This window comes from Rana temporaria, chromosome 3, assembly GCF_905171775.1.
Source record: "Rana temporaria chromosome 3, aRanTem1.1, whole genome shotgun sequence".
NCBI lineage: Eukaryota > Metazoa > Chordata > Amphibia > Anura > Ranidae > Rana > Rana temporaria.
The window spans coordinates 58,303,107-58,326,425 of NC_053491.1; the positions used below are offsets into that span (position 1 = coordinate 58,303,107).

The 23,319-nt window shown below is 41.5% G+C and overlaps 1 protein-coding gene across 2 annotated transcripts in view; it reads left to right on the forward strand.

Annotated features, from left to right (window-relative positions):
- Window positions 1-23,319, forward strand: part of FAM227B (family with sequence similarity 227 member B) — a 521,136-nt gene that overhangs the window by 100,943 nt on the left and 396,874 nt on the right. For both annotated transcript variants that reach the window (XM_040342629.1, XM_040342628.1), the window contains exons 5-10: window positions 3,568-3,609; window positions 4,599-4,694; window positions 9,216-9,314; window positions 10,947-11,048; window positions 14,716-14,842; window positions 19,534-19,644. In XM_040342629.1, coding sequence (XP_040198563.1) covers window positions 3,568-3,609; window positions 4,599-4,694; window positions 9,216-9,314; window positions 10,947-11,048; window positions 14,716-14,842; window positions 19,534-19,644 — 577 coding nt within the window. The remainder of the gene's footprint in view (window positions 1-3,567; window positions 3,610-4,598; window positions 4,695-9,215; window positions 9,315-10,946; window positions 11,049-14,715; window positions 14,843-19,533; window positions 19,645-23,319) is intronic.

Below are 23,319 nucleotides of genomic sequence, written 5' to 3' on the forward strand. Positions count from 1 at the left end.
CCCTTAGAGGGAAGCTATCTGGACAAACTGTGGCAGGCCACAATCTCTGCTGACTCTTGGGGGTCCATTTGAAATTTTTGATTATTATACACACCAGTTTACTATTGTTGGGCCCTATTAGTAAATCTTTCAAGCTTTCATCTATGGACAAGGCCCTTCAGTAGGCTGTTGTACATCCTTGTTTTCTACTCCTTTTCTTCTTGTTGAGTTGAGTTGAGAGGTATCTTGATATAGCGCAGTCTTACCCTGAAAGGTCCCGACGCACTTGGGCCCATTTGGAAAGGATCCGATTAACCTACCAGCATGTTTTTAGAGGTTGGGAGGAAACCCACACAGGCACAGGGAGAACATGCAAACTTCAGGCAGATGATGTCATGGTCGGGATTTGAACCAGCGACCCTTTTGCTGCTAGGTGAAAGTGCTAACCACTACAAAACTGTGCTGCCCTATCGTCTATCCTTCCCTTCCCCCTTCTCCTTACCTTTCCCTTCCCCCTCCTTTTATCCCCCTTTTTCCTTTATGGTGCAATTTTTCATGGACTGGATGCCTTGTGTTCCCTGGATGCTCTTTTAGCCATGTAAAAATAGGATTCCCTGAAGAAGTTACTGGCGAAACGCATAGCGAACCATTGGCGCTGATACTGTGATTCTGGTAGTTTGGCCTCCAGTCAGAAGGGATCTTCTTGGACTACAGTGATATCATTCTATGGGCCATATATGTGGTTTTCCATGTTAAGCCTCCCCATATATACATATGGGACAGTGTACCAAAAAAGACATGTCAATGTACTCTTTTTATATCATATGTTTTAAATGCAATTTAATACATTTTTATATTTTATTATGTTTTCCCGTTTTGACCATTTTCTTTCCTATTGGGATTATAGTGGAAGCCTTTAAAGTCTGTTTTAAATGTTTTCCTTTTTTCTGTGCTTATATAATTGGATGTGGTGCCACGCTCTGCAGTATATGTACAAAAATGGGAGAGACATGGGAATCCCGCCTAGTCTATGTGTGTAGTACTCACCAATGCATTATTGGTGGGGGTGTTTTTAAAAAATATATGCAATACCAACATAATGAAAACAAAAACGGGGGGGAAGACATATACACAATCTAAAGAGTTAACTACAAATTTATTAAATAGCTTAAAAGCGATACAAAACAAATTTGAACACAAAGACCCTTGATTCTCTATATTACGACCAATAAAGGAACCCCTGATACAGGATATCCTAATGGCCCAAAACTCCCAAAGGCTGTCTCCTTTTTAAACAAGTTACTGTGGTAAGGCTGGTAAACTGCTCATGGAAACCAATAGAAGACCCCCTCCCCAGTATGCCGCACCCCCTAAATACCTAATGATAACCAAAGCCACCTAAACACAGGACCCCTGCAATAATTTCCTAAACACCGAACTGTCTGTTCCTGTGAAACCACAGGCAATGCAATGACACTGTCCGGGAATGGAAAGGAGCACTAATATGTGATCACATGGGCCATCCGTCAGAAAACCCATGTCACAGATCAATATCAAACAAAATGCTGGAATTATAATAAAGGTAGGGATCCATCACATCTCAAATTTTGAAAAAGCAATAAATTGCTGTCCATCAGTGGAAAAAGAAAAACACCCTACCAGACAGGGGTATATGTTCAATGGTGTAATTAGTCCCCAAATACCTTCGTGATAGATTTCAGAGAACTGGAACAATTTTAAATATGGAGAAAAATTTTACGACCACACTATACTATGCCAATCCAATCTATACCGATATTAATTCACCATATTGTGCTCTGAAAGTCCAGTATATTCAGATATTCATTCACCATTTATATAGCAGTATTGTAGGTTCAGTCAGCATAACCACTTTAAAGGACTCCTGCAGCGTGCAGGTAATTCCTATAGTTGGTAAAAATTGATACAATGATTCAATATTTCAGTTTATTGGGGTTACTCACTGATCCTGCTGCACAATCGATCTGTTGGTGTATATGACGAAGTTCCGGTTTCACAGGAACTAAACATGTAAACTCCATACGTTGGGATAAGCACCCCGTCTTTTACCTACCTCACACAACCTTCTACTGGCTCAGGGACATTCAACCAGAGCATAGGATGCCCTATTTGGAGATATTCACCTGAAAATTCCTTTATAAAAATTCCTAAAAACATTGAGGACTACTACCTCCAAACAAATAACTTGAAATTGGATTGGAGAACTCTACCTTTATTGGAAACCTGCCAGCTACCAACGACACACTGAAATATTGCATCAATCTATATAACCAGAATATCACAGACGAACAAACAGCCTGCAAAAGAGTTGTATGATTTGGATATACACCAACAGATCGATTTTGCAGCAGGATCAGTGAGTAACCCCAATGAACTGAAATATTGAATCATTGTATCATTTTTTACCAACTATAGGAATTTAGGGATAGACTCACGTAGATCCGCGCATTTTTATGGCGGCGTAGCGTATCGTATTTACGCTAGGCCGCCGTAAGTTAGAGAGGCAAGTGCTGTATTCACAAAGCACTTGCCTCCTAACTTACGGTGGCGTCGCGTAAATGGGGCCGGCGTAAGCGCGCCTAATTCAAATGAGGAGGGCGTGTTTTATTAAAATTAAAGATGCCCCCGCGTATTTTACATTTTTTACGAACGGCGCATGCTCCGTTCGTGAAAGAATCCCAGTGCGCATGCTCGAAATTCCGCCGCAAATCATCATTGCTTTCGACGTGAACGTAAATTACGTCCAGCCCTATTCGCGAACGACTTACGCAAACGATGTAAAAAATTCTAAATTCGAAGCGCGAACAACGTCCATACTTAACATTGGCTGCGCCTCATAATAGCAGGAGCAACCTTATGCCGAAAAAGCCTTACGTAAACGACGTAACAAAATTGCGGCGGGCGTACGTACGTTTGTGAATCGGCGTATCTAGTTCATTTGCATATTCGACGCAGAAAACACAGGAAGCGCCACCTAGCGGCCAGCGTAAATATGCACCCTAAGATACAACGGTGTAAGAGACTTACGCCAGTCGGATCTTAGGGTAATGTCGGCGTATCTTGCTTTCTGAATACAGAAAAAAGATACGCCGGCGCAGCTTCAAATTTACGCGGCGTATCTATAGATACGCCGGCGTAAATTCTTGCTGAATCTAGTCCCTAGTGTTCATAATTTGTTTTGCTTTTAAGCTATTTAATAAGTTTGTAGTTAACTCTTTAGGGTGTGTATATGTCTTCCCCCCTTTTTTGTTTTCATTATGTTGGTATAGCTATGCAGTATATTTCTCAAACCTTTTTCATAATAAATTTCTACAGTACGCTTCTATACTTCTGCATGCAATAGTTGGGGGATGGTTTACATAATTAGCAATTAAAGGCATCCTCCTAGCATAACTTATCATCACACTGAAACTGCACTCTAAAAACACTCCAATCGTTTTCATTGTATAAGTCTAAAAAAAAGCTTGGAGCACCCATTACGTAAATGTGTCATTGTATTGGTTATAGCATTTTCAGTTGTCTGTAATATATTTCTGTCCATTTATTTAGGCACTATCCAGAATTAATTATGGAACAGAAAACTTTGTTGAGGTAAGTCACCAAAAGAGTCAAAAAGAAGGTTGACTTACATAGCTTCTGTGTTAATGTGGCTATTCTTCTCTCTAATCTTGAATTTGTAATGCTAATTATTAAAGATTAGTGAAAAAAAATGATTTTCACTATGCCACACATACATGTTTTTGACATAGGAAACTGCAGTGAGGAGAAGCTAAAAAAAATAAATTGAGAAAATACTGAGAAAATGAGTGGCAGCCTACATGAATACTTGTGATATTCGTCCAATGAATATTTTATAAATAGACCCCCAATATGTATTAACTTTTTTTGTATGACAAACAAATAGTAAGAGGCTTAAAGGGGTTGTAATTTTTTTCCCCCTAAATAACTTCCTTTACCTTAGTGCAGTCCTCCTTCACTTACCTCATCCTTCCATTTTGCTTTTAAATGTCCTTATTTCTTCTGAGAAATCCTCACTTCCTGTTCTTCTGTCTGTACTCCACACAGTAATGCAGGGCTTTCTCCCTGGTGTGGAGAAAGCCTCTTGGGGGGGGGGGGGGGTGAGCAGGCAAGTCAGGACACCCTCTACTTTGCAGATAGAGAAAGGAGCTGTGTGCTAGTGGGCGTCCTGACACTCTGTGTTCTTTTACAACTCTGTAAATATCAGGGGCTGATAATGTGTCATGCTCTGTTGAATTTTTAAGTGAAAACCAGGCAAATTACTTGTTATGGGTTTCCACATTGTGTTTATATTGTTTGCATATCGATTGTCTTAGTTTTTTTTATAGGAGCTCGATTCATTTTTAGGTTGTCAGTAAAAATGTGCTCTGTCAGTAAACTTTCCATGTTTATTAGTAAAAATGCTGCGGGAGGTCGGCAACACTGCTCATGGTAAAGGGCATTTTTCATGTGGACTTAAAAAAATTATTGTTGGCATGATGCGATTACTACAAATATTCAAAAGAAACATAACAGAGTTTTTGATGATACTTACAAAAGTAACTTTGGCATTTTTTTATCAGAACTGTGTGTTTCCTGACTTCAGTGGTGCAGACTTGCCTGGACATCTGGAGGCCACCCAGATCCTGCAGTGTATTGCTAAAACCAAGCAATATCAAGTATGTATATTTTGGCATTTAATTGTACTAACCTCCTTAAATGAAGGAAACACCATTATTTCTTATGCTACGTACATGCGACCGTTTTTTGCGATGTGAAAAATGACTTTTTTTTTTGTATGTAATTAAAAACGATTGTGTGTGGGCTCCAGAGCATTTTTCGCTACGTTAAAAATGGACATTAAAAATTAAGAACATGCTCTAAATTTTTGCTTCGTTTTTAACGTTGTCGTTTTTAACGTCATAAAAAATGGTTGTGTGTGGGCTTTAACGACGTGAAAATAACGCGCATGCTCAGAAGCAAGTTATGAGACTGGAGCGCTCATTCTGGTAAAACTACCATTCGTAATGGAGATAGCACATTCATCACGCTGTAACAGACTGAAAAGCGTAAATCGCCTCTCTCCAAACTTTTACTAACACAAAATCGGCAAAAGCAGCCCCAAGGGTGGCGCCATCCGAATGGTACTTCCCCTTTATAGTGCCGTTGTACGTCACCGCGCTTTGTTAGAGCGTTTTTTTTTCACGATTGTGTGTAGGCAAGGCCGGTGTGTTGTCATATTCTGCTCCCTATCGCAGAATGCTGCGGAAGTCACATGGCGGCCAACTGCGCATGCGCAATGCGCTCCAACGGCAAATGTGATGCGTTCCACAGGATTTACGACACTACCCTTCAGTGAACTCATCACAATTTGTCACGGAAGTGACGTATTACCATACACGGAGCGGGGGGAGAGAGAGACCCATTCAGAGTGAGAGAACAATAGAGATATAGAGATACTGAGATACATTCAGAGCGAGAGAGAGATCGTGTACATATATTTTATATAAGGGAAGTAATGCACATAGGGGAGGTAATCCCCTCCACGAGCCCCGGTTCTCTCTGAATATCTCTATATCTGTATCCCTCTCTCGCTGTGAATGTATCTCAGTATGTGTATATCTCTATTTCCATCTGGCTATGAATGTGTCTCTCTCTCTCTCTCTCTCCCCGCTCTGTCTATGGTAATACGTCACTTCCGTGACAAATATTCATCTAAGCATAGGGGTTGATTTACTAAAACTGGAGTGGAAAATCTGGTGCAGCTCTGCATAGAAACCAAACAGGTTCCATTTTTTTTTTGTCAAAGCTTAAATGAAATAAGCTGTTAGAAGCTGTATGGCTACCATGCACAGCATCACCAGATTTTGCACTCTCTAGTTTTAGTAAGTCAATTCTAGCAGGCTAAACAACTAGCACCAAGGACTGATCACATGGATGGGTGCTTTACAAGAACTGTGTCCATTGTCCATAGTAATAGGTACCTCTTTAAGCCTGGTACACACTAAAGCCACGTACACACGATCAGTCCATCCGATGACAACGGACCGAAGGACCGTTTTCATCGGTTAACCGATGAAGCTGACTGATTGTCCGTCGCGCCTACACACCATCGGTTAAAAACCGATCGTGTCAGAACGCGGTGACGTAAAACACAACGACGTGCTGAAAAAAACAAAGTTCAATGCTTCCAAGCATACGTTGACTTGATTCTGATAATGCGTGGATTTTTAACCGATGGTCGTGACTACTAATGATCGGTTTTGTCCTATCGGTTAGGAATCCATCGGGTTAATTTTAAAACAAGTTGCCTTTTTTTAACCAATGGTTAACTAACCGATGGCGCCCACACACGATCTGTTTTGACCGATGAAAACGGTCCATCAGACCATGAAAACGGTCCATCAGACCGTTCTCATTGGTTTAACCGATCATGTGTACGCGGCATAATAGTTTTATTTTCATTCAATCCAGCGTGCTGAGCTGTTGCGTTCTGACAGGTCCACCCCCCCCCAAAACACTCCGGTTAGCGCTGATCGGGAGCCGGTTGGCTACTGTTTTTCCAGCATGATTGTCTGACAGAAGCTTTTGTCGGACCAGCTGACAAACAGAAGGGCTGAATGTTGGACGGTTTTTATTGAACCGGCCGATGCCTCCTGACATTCAGCCCATGTGTACTAGCAATTAGGGAGCCTTATATTTTATTGTAGACAGGAGGAGGATGTGCATCATTTAATTTACAGAACATGCCCACAACTTTGAAGATGTTTTTTTTGTTATTGTGAAGCAAACCACAAATAGGACAAAATAACAGAAAAAGTCAATGTGCATGACTATTCACCCCCTACTTTGTAGAGCCACCTTTTGCGGCTATCACAGCTCCAAGTCGCTTTGGATAAGTCTCTATGAGCTTGCCACATCTTACCACTGGGATTTTTGCCCATTCCTCCTTGCAATACTACTCAAGCTTCTTCAAGTTGGATGGTTTGCTCTTGTGAACAGCAATTTTTAAGTCTGACCACACATTTTCTATTGGATTGAGGTCTGGGCTTTGACTAGGCCATTCCAAAACATTTACATGTTTCTCCTTAAACCACTCAAGTGTTGCTTTAGCAGTGTGTTTGGGGTCATTGTCCTGCTGGAAGGTGAACCTCCATCCTAGCCTCAAATCACACACAGAGTGGTACAGGTTTTGCTCAAGAATAACCCTGTATTTGGCACCATTCATCTTTTCCTCAACCCTGACCAGTTTCCCAGGTCCAACTGCTGGTGTTCTTTGGGTGATGTCATATGTTGGGTTTGCACCAGACATAGCGTTTTCTTTGATGGCTAAAAAGTTAAATTTTAGTCTCATCTGACCAGAGCACCTTCCTCCATACATTTTGGGAGTCTCCTACATGCCTTTTCGCAAACTCAAAACGTGCCATTTTGTTTTTTGCTGAAAGTAATGGGTTTCTTCTGGCCACTCTGCCATAAAGCCCAACTCTTTGGAGCGTACGGCTTATTGTCATCCTATGTACAGATACTCCAGTCTTTGCTGTGAAACTTTGCAGCTCCTCCAGGGTTACCTTAGGTCTCTGTGCTGCATCTCTGAGGCCCCGTACACACGGCCGAGGAACTCGACGTGCCAAGCACGTCGAGTTCCTCGTCGAGTTCTGGGATGAAGCCGCCGAGGAGCTCGGCGGGCCGCCTTCTCCCATAGAACAACAAGAAAATAGAGAACATGTTCTCTATTTTCTCGTCGAGCTCCTCGGCGGCTCCATCGAGCCAAAACTGTACAGACGACAGAGTTTCTCGGCAGAATCCGGGTTTTGACCGAGTTTCTCGGTGAATTCTGCCGAGAAACTCTGTCGTGTGTACGGGGCCTTATTAATGCCCTCCTTGCCCGATCCGTGAGTTTTGGTGTAGCCGCAGGTTTGCTGTTGTGCCATGTTCTTTCCATTTGGTTGTATGATAGATTTGATGGTGCTCCTAGGGATCATGAAACATTTGGATATTTTTTTATAACCTAACCTTGACTTTTACTTCTCAACAACATTGTCCCTTACTTGTTTGGAGAGTTCATTGGTCTTCATTGTAGTGTTTGGTTAGTGGTGTCTCTTGCTTAGGTGTTGTAGCCTCTGGGGCCTTTCAAAAAGGCATGTATATATAATGACAGATCATGTAACACTTAGATTACACACAGGTGGACATCATTTCACTAATTATGTGACTTCTGAAGGTAATTGGTTGCACCAGAGCTTTTTATGGGCTTCATAACAAAGGGGGTAAATACATATGCACGTGCCAATTATCAGTTTTTTATTTCTGAAAAATTGTTTTATGTATATATTTTTCTAACTTTACTTCACCAACTTAGACTGTTGTGTTCTGATCCATCACATATAATTCAGATTAAAAAAACATTGAACTAAAGGCTGTAATGTAACAAAATTGGTAAAAAGCCAAGGGGGTGAATACTTTTGCAAGGCACTGTAGTTACATAGTAGTTATAGTAGTATTGATCACTATTGTTACTATTTACTGATGCTACTGCTTATTGCTTATTTGATGGGGGGTTACTAGTATAGATGGTTCGAACACCCCCCTGCTCGATTCGCAGCAGAACTCCCGAACAGGGAAGAAGTTCTAACCCGAGCGGCAAACTCTATTGAAGGCTTTTTAAAAGGCTTATATGCAAGTAATTGGCTATAAAAGGGGTATGGGGGTGCGGGTACTGCCCTGGGGGACATGTATCAATGCAATTTTTTTTTTATTGTAATTTTTTCAGGAGCAGTGATTTTAATGATGCTTAAAGTGGTGTTCCAGCCTGGGGGAAAAAAATAAATAAAGTAAGAAACCGCGGCACCGCCTCCCGGAAGTGGGGAAGGGTAACTGTCAAATGTTGCTTGGAGGGGGGGAGGAAGCAGATCGAGCTGGACATTAGTATGCCAAGTACATGTATCCAGCAGTGGGGCACGTATTGATTTTTGATGGGGTGGGGAAAAAGGACCTCTCTATGTCACTACACAGAACCGCTAAATGTTAAAATTAAAATACAATTTTATCTAAACATCATTAGGGACAATGTCAAGCTAGTAATGCAAATAATAAAAAAAATGATTTGTAATGAAATTCAGTAATGTATACTGTATTGTTATATACTGTATAATTCATGTACAATGAATGTTTTGTAAATAAAATTATTTTTAAAATCCTAGGATCTGCATGGAAAAATGTTGTCAAAGTTTCTTTTGTCAGAAGATTCTGTAGCCATGCTTAAAGATTGTTTCTGGTGGTTTTTTCTTCATAGATTTAAGGTAATCTAATCAATTTGTTGGATAATGATTTTGATTTAAAAAAAAAAAAAGCTTTTAACTGGTTGAAACTGAATCCTTAGCATTTGTCTTGAGAAGCATTGCCAAAAGTCAATTGAGACTGCAATTTTATGAGACTATTGCAGCTACTCTGTCAACGTTTTAAAAAAAAATGGCTGTTTTAGTTTATAAATCACCACATTTCCCAAAAATGTGTCTGGTCTATTCCTAGTGAAAGCAACCATTATTATAAACTGACCTTACAACATATTCTATGAATTGAATAGTCTTTATACTGTAGACTGGGATAGTCAGGCCCCGTACACACGATCGGATTTTCCATTGGAAAAACCTTGAATGTTTTTTCCGACGGAATTCCGCTCAAGCTTGGCTTGCATACACACGGTCACACAAAAGTTCTCTGAACTTCCGACCGTCAAGAACGCGGTGACATACAACACTATGACAACCCGAGAAAATGAAGTTCAATGCTTCCGAGCATGCGTCGGAATTTTGCGTGTCGGAATTGCTACAGACGATTGGATTTTCCGATAGGATTTTTTTCTGTCGGAAAATTTGAGAACCAGCTCTCAATCTTTTGCTGGCAGAAATTCCAACAGCAAAAGTCCGATGGAACATACACACGGTCGGAATTTCCGCTCCAAAGCTCACATCGAACTTTTGCTGTCGGAATTTCTGATCGTGTGTACGGGGCATAACTCAAATTCATACCTAAATAAATATTGCCATTTTAGACTTTGAACTTCTATCAAAATAAAATTTCTTGTGGTTCCAAAAAAACGAATCAAAGATTCTTTGTAATTGAAAGCTCTGGTGCCCAACCTGCCGTTGAAGTTAGTCGTCTAGTTTGGTGCTTAATCAAACCACTGAAGGAAAATAGTTCCTTAGCCTGACTTCCTGTAGTTAAATGGTTTTCATGTTTTCCTGGATGCAGGCTTTAAGCTCCCCATAATGCATTTTACCAAGTTATTACCATATTTATCGGGGTATTGCGCGCTCCGTTGTATAGCGCGCACCCCTAAAGTGGACCCGACATTCCTGTAAAAAAAAAAACATTTTATTACATTTTACTACTTACAGTTTTGGTGTCTTGCGCGGCGTCCATCGGCGGCCTCGTCGGGTCCGGCGTCCGTCTGCGGCTTCGGGTGTCCTCTTCGTCGGGTCCGGCGTCCGTCTGCGGCTTCGGGGATCCTCTTCGTCGGGTCCGGCGTCCTTAGGCTGCGGTGTCCTCCCCGCTGCCACTCGATCCCCGCTTTCCCGCGCCGAGTTTGAACACTGCGCCGGCATATACTGAGCGCAGTACACTCGTGTATAGTCGGGCAGGCTCAGCTACTCTAGCGCTCACATCCAGGACGTGAGCGCGAGAGGGGCCGAGCCTGCCCGACTATACACGAGTGTACTGCGCTCGGTATATGCCGGCGCAGTGTTCAAACTCGGTGCGGGAAAGCGGGTATCGGCATATATCGTGCACCCACGATTTTGCCCTGATTTTCAGGGCAAAAAAGTGGGCGGTATACGCCGATAAATACGGTACTTAATTGTGATATATGTAAAGATATACTGTATTATTATACATGCAATAATGAAGCCATACAATCCAATGTCTTTCTTTAGCCTCAACAATTAGCACAAGATCACCTCTTTGACAGACTATCGGACACTTTTGTTGCTCTTTTTTGTCGTGTACCTACTGATGTTAAGGATTTCTTCTTCAAGGTAATTTTAAAGTAATTATTTTAGTTAAAAACAGAACATCGTCTTTTCATCCTAAGGGCTGCTTTAAAAGCACTGCATGGTTATCTGACATGTAACTATTATGTCCATCAAAAATGTAATGGAACCTATCCACGTGCTTTCTTTATGTGTTTAAATTGAGCTAAAGTGTATCTAAACCTAAGAACAGACATTTAATATATAATTCCTTAGTTATAGTGGCTGCTATTTTGTTTGCTGTCCTAAGATGACAATGCTCACTTGCTGTACTATATCTATGGAAAATCAGTGTTGTGACCCTAAAAGAGAAGGTGTATTAGAAACACATGGCTACTCATCTCCATAATGTGGATGGGAGGTGTTCTGTACTTCAATGAGGTGAACTGTGCAGGACTAATAACATGTTTTGCCATTTTAGTGCAGAAGAGGCACAGGAAATAAATTACTTATTGGATTTTTTTGCAGGATCAATGGGGCTTTTATAACAAAACCCTTTCAATGATATTGTATTTTACCAAAAACAAAAGGTGACATATGCTTGGCATTGTGGCATGGTATTTTAATGTTAAATGCCCCTTGAGATCAAAAAGACAAAATAAACAAAAACAGAGATTTAAAAGGCAGTAGTGTTTCATCCTAAAAACTCTAAACAAAACACCTATCTAGTCAACTGACAATGAGGCTCACTAAACTGAAAGAATTCACTGCAGCCAGGCTCCTTAGCACTGTATGTGGCATGTAAGCCAAGCCTAACCAGTTGTCCAAGTGCTGTGGCGCTCCATTCGCTTTGGGGCTGTCAAGGGAGCCCTGTCTGTGACATTCTGTCACAGTCTGTGGCAGGAAACAGTCTGGCATATTTCTTATTTAAGTTTGGTGCCCTGTTTTGGACAGCCCAGGCCAAAGCCTGGAACCTCTAAAGAGCTTGCATAGCCTCTTCCTAATCCCTCTGCCTGCTTGATGGCTACTCCCTCTGTCTGTCTGACAGGTTTCCTCTCACCAACCCCTGAACACCCTCGGCCTCTCTGCCCGCAAGTGACTTATCGCAGCAGGTACACCTCCTTCACGCACATAGTGGATCATAGGTGCAAGGGCTGTGTCTGAGAGCACTGCTAGCTTTCATCTAGCTAACACGTTTGTTTGCCAGTCCAGACTTTTGGCCTAATTCTTAAATGTTATTCATCTCTAAGGCCTTCTCTGTCCCTTCAGGACCCCCTTCTCCTAATATTTGTGTAGACAAGAATTTGCCTATACTATGTCTGAATCTTTGGGGATTTTTTTTCTTTTAGAGGCCTCTTATCCTCAGGGCTACAAGCAAGTCCTCATCCTCTGCCCTGAACAATGATGAGGCTGCACTGAAGGAGAATGATGAGGCTGCACTGATGAGGCAACACGGATGGGAACTGATGAGGAAGCACTGATAGGCACTTATGAGAAGACAATGACAAGGCTGCACTGATAGGCGGCACTGATGGGCACAGATAAGCTGCACTGATAGGTACTTTTGGGGCTGCACTGATAATCAGGGCACTGATTATCAGTGTAAATTCTGTACTCACTGTGCCCCTCACAGATTGGCTCTCCTTTCCTTCCACACTGTCCCTGTGTGAGGAGAGGAGAGCTAATAAGAGTCGATAACTGGCAAAGTTGGTTACATTGTAAGAACTGTGATTGGACACAGATCGTCACATAGTAAAGGGCTACTGTGATTGACCCTTTACACTGATCTGTAATCCACTATGTCCAAGGGAAACAGCAGTTACAGAGCACTCACGATGCATGCCCCAGTTGCTGCGGGGAGGCGCACATGTGGCAACCGGAGAGCCATGCTGTAGACGTTTATCGGCTATAGCATGGGCACAAGCTGGTTGAAACCTTGTTGGTAACTGTTGGAGGATGGTCCTGTGTTCAAAGACTACATAGAGCTTGGAAGCCCTCCTCAAGGCCCTTTTTACCCTGGTGGGCCCTGCTTTGCAACCTGCTGTTGCCAGTATGGCTGTCTGCCAGACTTTGGCCACTTGGTCAAAATCTATGGCTAAAGAACCCAGATGCAGTAAAAAAAATCCTTCTGCACTCGGGCAGTTGGATCTCTTTCTTCATCAGGTCTTCTTTTACTCCATATGTGGCGTGAACAGGCGTGAAACCTGTTTGGCCTGCGTGAACTTTATATTCCTGCCCTATCCTCCTTGCACACCCTCAGCATGGACTTCCCCAGAAAATGTTTTTTTAATCCAGGAATGTTTCAACCTTTCTGTCACACGCGGGGAGGTTCTAGACGTAGATCTCCTGGCTTCCAGGTTGAAAAACAAACTGGATGTATTTGTGGCTAAGATCTGGAATCCTTGAGCCTTTGCAATGGATGCTCTGATGACTCTGTGAGATCAGTAAAACCTGAAGGTCCATTCTCATCTCCTCTGCAGAATAGAGATAAGGACCATTCTGGTTATCCTCATTGCACCATACTGGCCCAGGCTGGCGTAGTTATCAATCATTGTCAGCCTCCTGTAAAAAATTATATTTTGATTATTTAATGAATACATTACTGCATAAAATTATATATTTATATGTGTCTGAATTTTAGCTTGGAGAGCTTAATAACACTGAAAGCGCAACTAGAAATTTTAGGTGTATAAAGGTAGCCATAACACTATACAATCTGATTGTACAATCTCCTTTAGATTCACCAAATGTATATAATAGGAGGAAACCCCTATCTAGCCAATTACTCTGTATTCAATCAGGCAAGCCCTCCCACTACATAATTGATGGAAAATCGAAAGAAGATTGTTTCAGTTAATGGCTGTGTTTAAACCAGCATTTAAAATTGATTATCATGTGCTTGCTTGCCTGCTTGGTATAATTGATTTATCATACACCTGACTAATCCTACAAAATCCCTGACTTGTGCAAGTGTACAAAGTGTGCAAGTCACACCAAATATTGAGTTGATCCTGATTTCTCTTCTGTTTAGTCACTTTGCATTTGTAAATTGATCAAAATAAACAATTTAAATATATATTTTTGAAAGAATTCCTAGAATAATGACTCTATACAATAATTTACTGCATTTTAATAACGTTGCTAATGCTAAGAAATCATTGACAGAATTGAAATTCAAGAATAAGACAAGTTTCTGTAGACCTTATTGAGGATGGTGACATCACTTAATTTGCTATTTTATTGGTGCATTTGGTGACATTTATTCTTTTTTGCTTTGGCTTTTATGCAATAAGAGTGGGTGTGCTATATGTAGGTCTTTTTTTGCTGGAGATTGGAAATTCTTTAACCACTTGATGACTTAAGTCATATAGCATATGCTCTAAAAACTTTAATAAAATACCATTGGCGTATGCATTACACCCTGTTCCCCTTACCCTGCCGGGTGGCAAATTACAACCCAGACTCGTACAGTGGGTACAGCTGCATGCATTTGTATACATTATATAAATTACATTCTTAGTTATTATAACACTGTATACTATGTCTACATTGCAAATAGTGAAATTATGTATTGCCATATATACTGAAACTTATACCACATCTCAGCAAATGCTTATACAGATTTGGAAAATACATCATTTATTCATTTGCAGCATTTTTTTTACGTGAAGCTTTATAATCCTATTTCTTCTTAAATTTCAAGTTCCAGTAACTAACATTTATTTTGTGGCAGATGTATCCAAATTACTTGTCACAAGCCGTGTTTACTGCATTTTACAAAGCATTTCCACAATCCCTTCCACAATTTAATGGAGAATTTAAGAGTGAAATAGTAGACCTAATTTTCCAGTGGGTGTCTGGTAAGTACAAAACATTTTATTCAAATTATGTTTTCAGTTCTTGGGTACTGTGCAGGTTTTTTGTTCTATAAAGCCACAGCTAAGCTCTTGTAGTATGCTATTAACTCCTACAATAATTTTGACGTTTCATGGACAGAGTTTTGTGAAATGTGCATGCAAACCTTTCAAACTGCTATAATATTGATAATAATTGTAATCTAGGTGACTACATATGCGTTTTACTTATTATTAATTTGTCTTTTACCTTGCAATTATACTAAACTGTATGTTTGAAAAATTATTTTTATTTTATTAGATACAGTATTTGTTTGAAAGCACATTTATTAACCCCTGCAATACAGATACATCATTTTTCTTCATTGCGGGACACTAGAATTCAGTTACCGTATTTATCGCGGTATAACGCGCTCCCGCGTATACCGCGCACCCCTAAAGTGGCCCCGAATCCTGTGGAAAAAAAAGTTTTTTTTGTACTTGCAGTTTTGGTGTCTTTCGCGGCGTCCATCGACGGCCTCGTCGGGTCCGGCGTCCGTCTGCGGCTTCGGGTGTCCTCTTCGTCGGGTCTGGCGTCCTTCTGCGGCTTCGGGTGTCCTCTTCGTCGGGTCCGGGGTCCGTCTGCGGGCTTCGGGTGTCCTCTTCATCGGGTCCGGGGTCCGTCTGCGGGCTTCGGGTGTCCTCTTCGTCGGGTCCGGCATCCTTCTGCGGCGTCCTCGCGTCCTCCCCGCTCGTTTCCCGCGCCGAGTTTGAATACTGCGCCGACATATACACAGCGCAGTACACTCGTGTATTGTCGGGCAGGCTCGGCAACACTCGCGCTCACGTCCTGTACGTCCAGGACGTGAGCGCGGAAGGAGCCGAGACCGGCCGACTATACCCGAGTGTACTGCGATCGGTATATGTCGGCGCAGTATTTAAAACTCGGCGCGGGAAAGCGGGTATCGGCGTATACCGCGCACCCACAATTTTGCCCTGATTTTCAGGGCAAAAAAGTGCACGGTATACGCCGATAAATACGGTAGTCAGGTTATACTGCCATCTACTAAAGGAATAGACACTGGAAATCAGAAAAATTGTAAGCCAGTATTCATTATAACCCCTCTTCTGTCCAGTATGTCTCAGTTGTTTGCTATTGTCCTTTCTACAGAGTGGATGTGCGGGGCTAGTCTGGAAAGTGATTTTCAAGCACTAGGACAGGATTGTGGTGCTTTTCAAACTTGGTTGTAGCAATAAAAGTAGGCCAGAGAGTGCTTTCCATGTCCCAAACTGTAGCACAGCCCCAGAGTATGACCCTGTCTTTGAGGACTTTTTTGCGACCCCAGGGTCAGTCCTTCACTATTTCGGCGGAATAGTATAACCAACCTGCCCATATATCCTTAAATGTGTCCTGTTGATCTCTCACTGTATGTACCCATCTCTCTGCTTCCATAATCCTCTCTACCAATTCTTTATCGTGGGGCATCTCGATTGTTTCCAGAATCTAGGAATTAGTGCCTTGCTGATTTGATGACAAAGGGTAGTCACACAAATTATTGATTTGATTTAGATTTAGGTTTGCTCACTTTGCATTTTGTAAATTGACAAAAATACACAATTAAAATATATATTTTTTAAAGCATTCTTACTTTACATCATTTCTTAACACCTGCTCAAAACTTTTGCACAGTACTGCATATACTGTATATACAGTATATATTTTAAATCTTACTATTTTGTAGTTGTTTTCAGTTCAAACCAAACTCTGCATTGGAATCCTTGCTCTGCATTTGTGTCCCGTGCAAACCTTATTCTGTATTTGTGTTCCATGCAAACATTACCCTGTATTGGTGTTCAGTGCAAACCTTACTCTGTGTTGGTGTTCATTGCAGAATTTACTCTGGAATGGTGTTCAGTGCAAAGATTAGTCTGCATTGGTGTTCAGTGCAAAGCTTAAAGCAGTTGTATACCCTCTCACACAACATTGTTTTAAAACTTAGCCCATAACACAGGCAGCTGATCGGTGCCTGTGAAAGTGTACTCACCCCTGTAATTAGCTGTAAAAAAAATTTTTTATTTATGATGATGTCACCGTGCTTGCGCACTATTCACCCTGAAAACCGACATCTAAAGTTTGCCAGTTTTAATTTTCAAGGTTTCCGGGACTGATTGTAAGCGAACTTCCCCTCTGTCTGGCACAGAGGAGAAGTCTCGCGTTGATATACTCCTTCTTCTCTTCCTGATACTCCCCCGCTTTTTCATTCATTGCCGTGTATCATTGGTTGCCGCGGTAACGGCTATCGACATCGAGGCTTGGTCACTGCACTACGGCGCATGTGCGAGATTTCGACGAGGGACTCGTAAGGGCGGAAGTGATGTCAGCTATTGATTCAAGAAACAGGAGAAAGAATTGCGCTTTCAGTACCCAGAAATAGAGGAAACAAAAACGGGTGAAAAAAGGTATTTGTGGGACTCGTTTTGGAAAATGATCTATTTAGTATGCATTGCGATACACATGTGTAACATAAAATTTCAAAAACCAAACAAATCGGCCGGGGTTTACTTCCTCTTTAAGCCCTGTACAGACGATCGGTCCATCCGATGAGAACGGTCTGATGGACCGTTTTCATCGGTTAACCGATGAAGCTGACTGATGGTCAGTCGTGCCTACACACCATCGGTTAAAAAAACGATCGTGTTAGAACGTGGTGATGTAAAACACAACGACGTGCTGAAAAAAATGAAGTTCAATGCTTCCAAGCATGCGTCGACTTGATTCTGAGCATGCGTGGATTTTAAATTTAAAACAAGTTGGCTTTTTTTTTAACTGATGGATTAATAACCGATGGCGCCCCCACACGATCGGTTTGGACCGATGAAAACGGTCCATCAGATCGTTCTCATCGGTGTAACTGATCGTGTGTACGCGGCCTTACTCTGTACTGGTGATCGGTGAAAACTTTACTCTGCATTAGCGTTCAGTGTAAACAAAACTCTGCATTTGTGTTCAGTATAAACCAAACTCTGCATTTGTGTTCAGTGTAAACCAAATTCTGCTTTTGATTTCAGTGAAAACCGAACTCTGCATTGTTGTTCAGTGAAAACCCTATTCTGCTTTGCTGTCCAGTGCAAACCAAATTCTGCACTGGTGTTCAGTGAATCCCTTGCTTTGCATTGGTGTTTAGTACAAACCTTATTCTGCATTGGTGTTCAGCGCAAACCATCCATAAATCCATAAATCCATAAATAGCTTCCTTTACCTTAGTGCAGTCCTCCTTCACTTACCTCATCCTTTGATTTTGCTTTTAAAATGTCCTTATTTCTTCTGAGAAATCTTCACTTCCTGTTCTTCTGTCTGTAACTACACGCAGTAATGCGTGGCTTTCTCCCTGGTGTAGAGAAAGCCTCTTGAGGGGGGTGTGGGCAAGCAGGAATGTCAGGACGCCCACTAGCACACAGCTCCTTTCTCTATCTGCAAAGTAGAGAGTGTCCTGACTTACCTGCTCGCCCCCTCCCCCCTCAAGAGGCTTTCTCCACACCAGGGAGAAAGCCTCGCATTAGTGCGTTTAGTTACAGACAGAAGAACAGGAAGTGAGGATTTCTCAGAAGAAATAAGGACATTTAAAAGCAAAATGGAAGGATGAGGTAAGTGAAGGAGGACTGCACTAAGGTAAAGGAAGTTATTTAGGGAAAAAACATTTACCTTTACAACCCCTTTAATCTGCATTTGTTTTTAGTGCAAATCAAAATCTGCATAGAAAAAAAAGCTATGGCAGTTGCAAGAAAGAAAATAGTTTAACGTTATGGCACTTAAAAATGAGATATTACGGCATATGTAAACTTCACCACTAGCATAATAGTACACACAAAATATTCCACCTACAGCAAAATCTCAGTAATATGTGAAAAAAGTCCAACTAATACACCAAATAATTTCTCCTCCTTCACAAAAAAATGAGTTTGACTTGGAGAAGAGATTATAACTAGTGTAAATGGGGGAGAAAACAAGTGGACATTGGGGCATTAGATATGTTTATATTTATGTGATGGACTTTCGTGTTGTTACGTTTTTTATTTCATTATCAATACTGTATTTATATTGTATAATTGTTTATTTTACATAAGGTTTTTTTTGTGATTATTGTTGATTGCACTACTTTTTCTTGTTATATATTAAGTGCTGTATTAGGGGGATATGGTTTCTGGTATACTTCAGTCCGTATAATCATATTACTTGCTGAAGCACATTTAGTGTATTCCACTTCTAAGCCTTTTCCCATGTTATAAAATGTGAATAGCTTTTGATAAGAGCAGAATAAATACACAGGTACTTTTCTGGCTAAGGTATCTTTTTTATTGGCAGATGTGTAAAATATTGCTTCCCTATTACGTATGCTGTATACCACTTCACACTATGAATACACATATATATATATATATATATATATATATATATATATATATATATATATATATATATATATATATATATATATATATGTGTATATATATGTATGTGTGTGTGTGGTTTTTATGAACACAAAATAAGCTGGTCATATCTAATTGCGTATTCTCCCTCGGTAGAGATGGTAATGTTTAAGGTAGTGTGGAAGAACACCACTATGGATGCAATAAAACTAGGAACTTTCAGCAGATGACCTGAAATGTATCAATTACTTGTATGAGTTTTTTAAGTAAAAGTTCTTTCCATCATACAGGAATTAAACCCGTTCCTTGTTCATGGAAAAAGTGGGATTTACATTTTCTTGATAAGAGTGATCAATTTTCTAAAGGAAACGTTACCCTTCCACTAGAAAATCAACCAAATGGTATGTTGAAACATTCTTCTTATTTCTGAGTTTGGTATAGTTACAGATGATCCTAATTATGCTTTATAGATAGGTATATATTGTATTAGTACCAACCTGTCTTTTTCCTTTGGTGTCAGCGAGTTCAGCATCTGGAAGCAACAGTAAACAGTAACCCCCGAAAGGTTTCCACATTTAAATTTGCTGTTTTGGCAATTATGTAAAGCTTTGTGTAAAGGTTTAACTGCAATTGCTTTTTGTATCATTATGCATTCCTGTAGCCTCAACAGTAGCGATGAGCTGGACATAACTGGGTTTGGTTCAAGGGAGGTTCGGTGAACATTACTAATATTTGGGTGTCAAATCCGAACCCCATTGAAGTCTTGCTGAATGTGAAAAAACAGTAATGGCCAGGCACAGGCAAACAGGCAAGGAACAACCTACCTGCCGAGGTCCTTCAAAAATGGTGTGCAGGTGTAACTAAAATAATTGATTGCTGATTTTTTTTATTAATCACTTTTTTCCTTTATTATAACAAATCTCGTTTTGCAATCGAGTACCGTATTTATCGGCATATAACGCGCACCGGCGTATAACGCGCACCCCAATTTCAGAGGGAAGTTTCAGTGAATATTATTATTTTTTAAATGTTGTGGTCAGTGTCCATCTGCAGCCTCAATGCAGCCTAATCTGTGCCTAAATGCAGCCTATGTGCCCCATCTCCAGCCTCAATGCAGCCTATGTGCCCAGCTCCAGCCTAAATGCAGCCTATGTGCCCAGCTCCAGTCTATGTGCCCCTTAGTTTGATTTGCCTAGATGCAGCCTATGTGCCCGTGTGCAGCCTCACCTTCTCTCGTGGAGTGAGGGAATCACCGAGCCGTCATCTCCTGTTCATCCTGTTCATTCGGCGGCAGTCACATACACAGTCCTGCCTCCGCCATCGGCATTGGACCAGCTCCTGTGATTGATAGAACACTGGTCCAATGCCGGTGGCGGAAGCGGGACTGTGTGTGTGACGTTAGAGCCGAGTAAACAGGAGAGACGGCTCGTGAATTCCGGCGGCGCTCGGCGGCACTCAGCAGCGCTCGTCCCCCTCCTTCCCCTCCGAGCCCAAGGTACACTATCGACGTAAAGCGCGCACCCGTGATTTTCCCCCTATTTTCAGGGGAAAAAAGTGCGCGGTATACGCAGATAAATACTGTATATATAAAAAAGAACAATAAACAGAGACAACAAATACAATGCTTACAATTTACCCCGATAAATCCTTTTAACATGTAACACTCGTTCCCCTTTCCCCTTGGATATCTCTGATCTATCCTCCTGTTTTGTCCTTTTCATTCTATTTCCTCCCTTCAGCGCACCCTTGGGTAACGGGAAACGCTCACATACACACATTATCCTCCAATCTCTAAAAAGTAAACTGCACATATATCCTTAGGCCTCGTACACACGGCCGAGGAACTCGACGTGCCAAACACATCGAGTTCCTCGGCCAGTTCAGTCCTGGAGCCGCCGAGGACCTCGGCGGGCCGAGTTCTCCCATAGAACAACGAGGAAATAGAGAACATGTTCTCTATTTCCTCGCCGAGGTCCTCGTCGGCTTCCTCGGCCGAAAGTGTACACACGGCCGGGTTTCTCGGCAGAATTCAGCCAGAAACTCGGTCGGAAGCTGAATTCTGCCGAGGAAACTGGTCGTGTGTACGGGGCCTTAAATGTGTCCTGTAGATCTATCACTGTATGTACCCATCTGGCCCCATACACACGATAGAATTTATCCGCGAATACGGTTCAGCGGACCGTATCCGCGGATAAATCCTCTCTAAGATTTCAGAGGATTTCTATGCGATGGCGTGTACACACCATCGCATTGAAATCCGCGCTGAAATCCTCTGCCGATGACGTGTCGCGCCGTCGCCGCTATTATGACGCGGCGACGGGCGCGACGCTGTCATATAAGGAATTCCACGCATGCGTCTATTCATTACGGCGCGTGCGGGGAATCCCTTTGGACGGATGGATCCGGTAAGTCTGTACAGACGAGCGGATCCATCCGTTGGAATGGATTCCAGCAGATAGATATTCTGTGCATGTCGACAAATATTTATCTGCTGGAAATCCATTCCAGGGGAGATTTATCTGCGGATAAATATCCGTTGGCGTGTACACACCATAGGATCTATCCGCAGAAACCCATTTGATGGGATTTATCTGCGGATAGATTCTATGGTGTGTATGGGGCCTGACTCTGCTTCCATAATCCTCTCTAGCTCCCCCTTCCAATCCTTTATCGTGGGGCATCTCGATTGTTTCCAGAATCTAGGAATTAGTGACTTGCTGATTTGATGACAAAGGGTAGTCACACAAATTATTGATTTGATTTAGATTTTTCACAATTAAAAAATATATTTTTTAAAGCATTCTTACTTGACATCATTTCTTAACACCTGCTCAAAACTTTTGCACAGTATTGCATATACTGTATATACAGTATATATTTAAAATCTTACAATTTTGTAGTTGTTTTCAGTTCAAACCAAACTCTGCATTGCAAACCTTGCTCTGCATTGGTGTTCCGTGCAAACCTTATTCTGTATTTGTGTTCCATGCAAACATAACCCTGTATTGGTGTTCAGTGCAAACCTTACTCTGCATTGGTGTTCATTGCAGAATTTACTCTGTAATGGTGTTCAGTGCAAAGATTGGTCTGCATTGGTGTTCAGTGCAAAGCTTACTCTGTACTGGTGATCAGTGAAAACTTTACTCTGCATTAGCGTTCAGTGTAAACAAAACTCTGCATTAGTGTTCAGTATAAACCAAACTCTGCATTTGTGTTCAGTGTAAACCAAATTCTGCTTTAGATTTCAGTGAAAACCGAACTCTGCATTGTTGTTCAGTGAAAACCCTATTCTGCATTGCTGTCCAGTGCAAACCAAATTCTGCACTGGTGTTCAGTGAATCCCTTGCTTTGCATTGGTGTTTAGTGCAACCCTTATTCTGCATTGGTGTTCAGCGCAAACCATACTCTACATTAGTGCTTTGTGCAATCAAAACGCTACATTGGTGTTCAGTGAAAACCTTACCCTACATCAGTGTTTAGTGCAAACCTTACTCTGCATTGGTGTTCAGTGCAAACCTTACTCCACACTAGTTTTCAGTGCAAACCTAACTCTACATTGGTGTTCAATGCAAACCTAACTCTACATTAGTGTTCAGTGCAAACCTTACTCTACATTGGTGTTCAGTTTAAACCTTATTCTACATTGGTGTTCAGTGAAAATCTTACTCTACATTGGTGTTCAGTGCAAACCTTAAACGAGTTGTAAAGGTAAAAAAAAAATTCCCTAAATAGCTTCCTTTACCTTAGTGCAGTCCTCCTTCACTTACCTCATCCTTCGATTTTGCTTTTAAATGTCCTTATTTCTTCTGAGAAATCCTTACTTCATGTTCTTCTGTCTGTAACTACACACAGTAATGCGAGGCTTTCTCCCTGGTGTGCTTTATCTATGTGCAAAGTAGAGATTGTCCTGACTTGCCTGCTCGCCCCCTCCCCCCTCAAGAGGCTTTCTCCACACCAGGGAGAAAGCCTTGCATTAGTGCGTTTAGTTACAGACAGAAGAACAGGAAGTGAGAATTTCTCAGAAGAAATAAGGACATTTAAAAGTAAAATGGAAGGATGGGGTAAGTGAAGGAGGA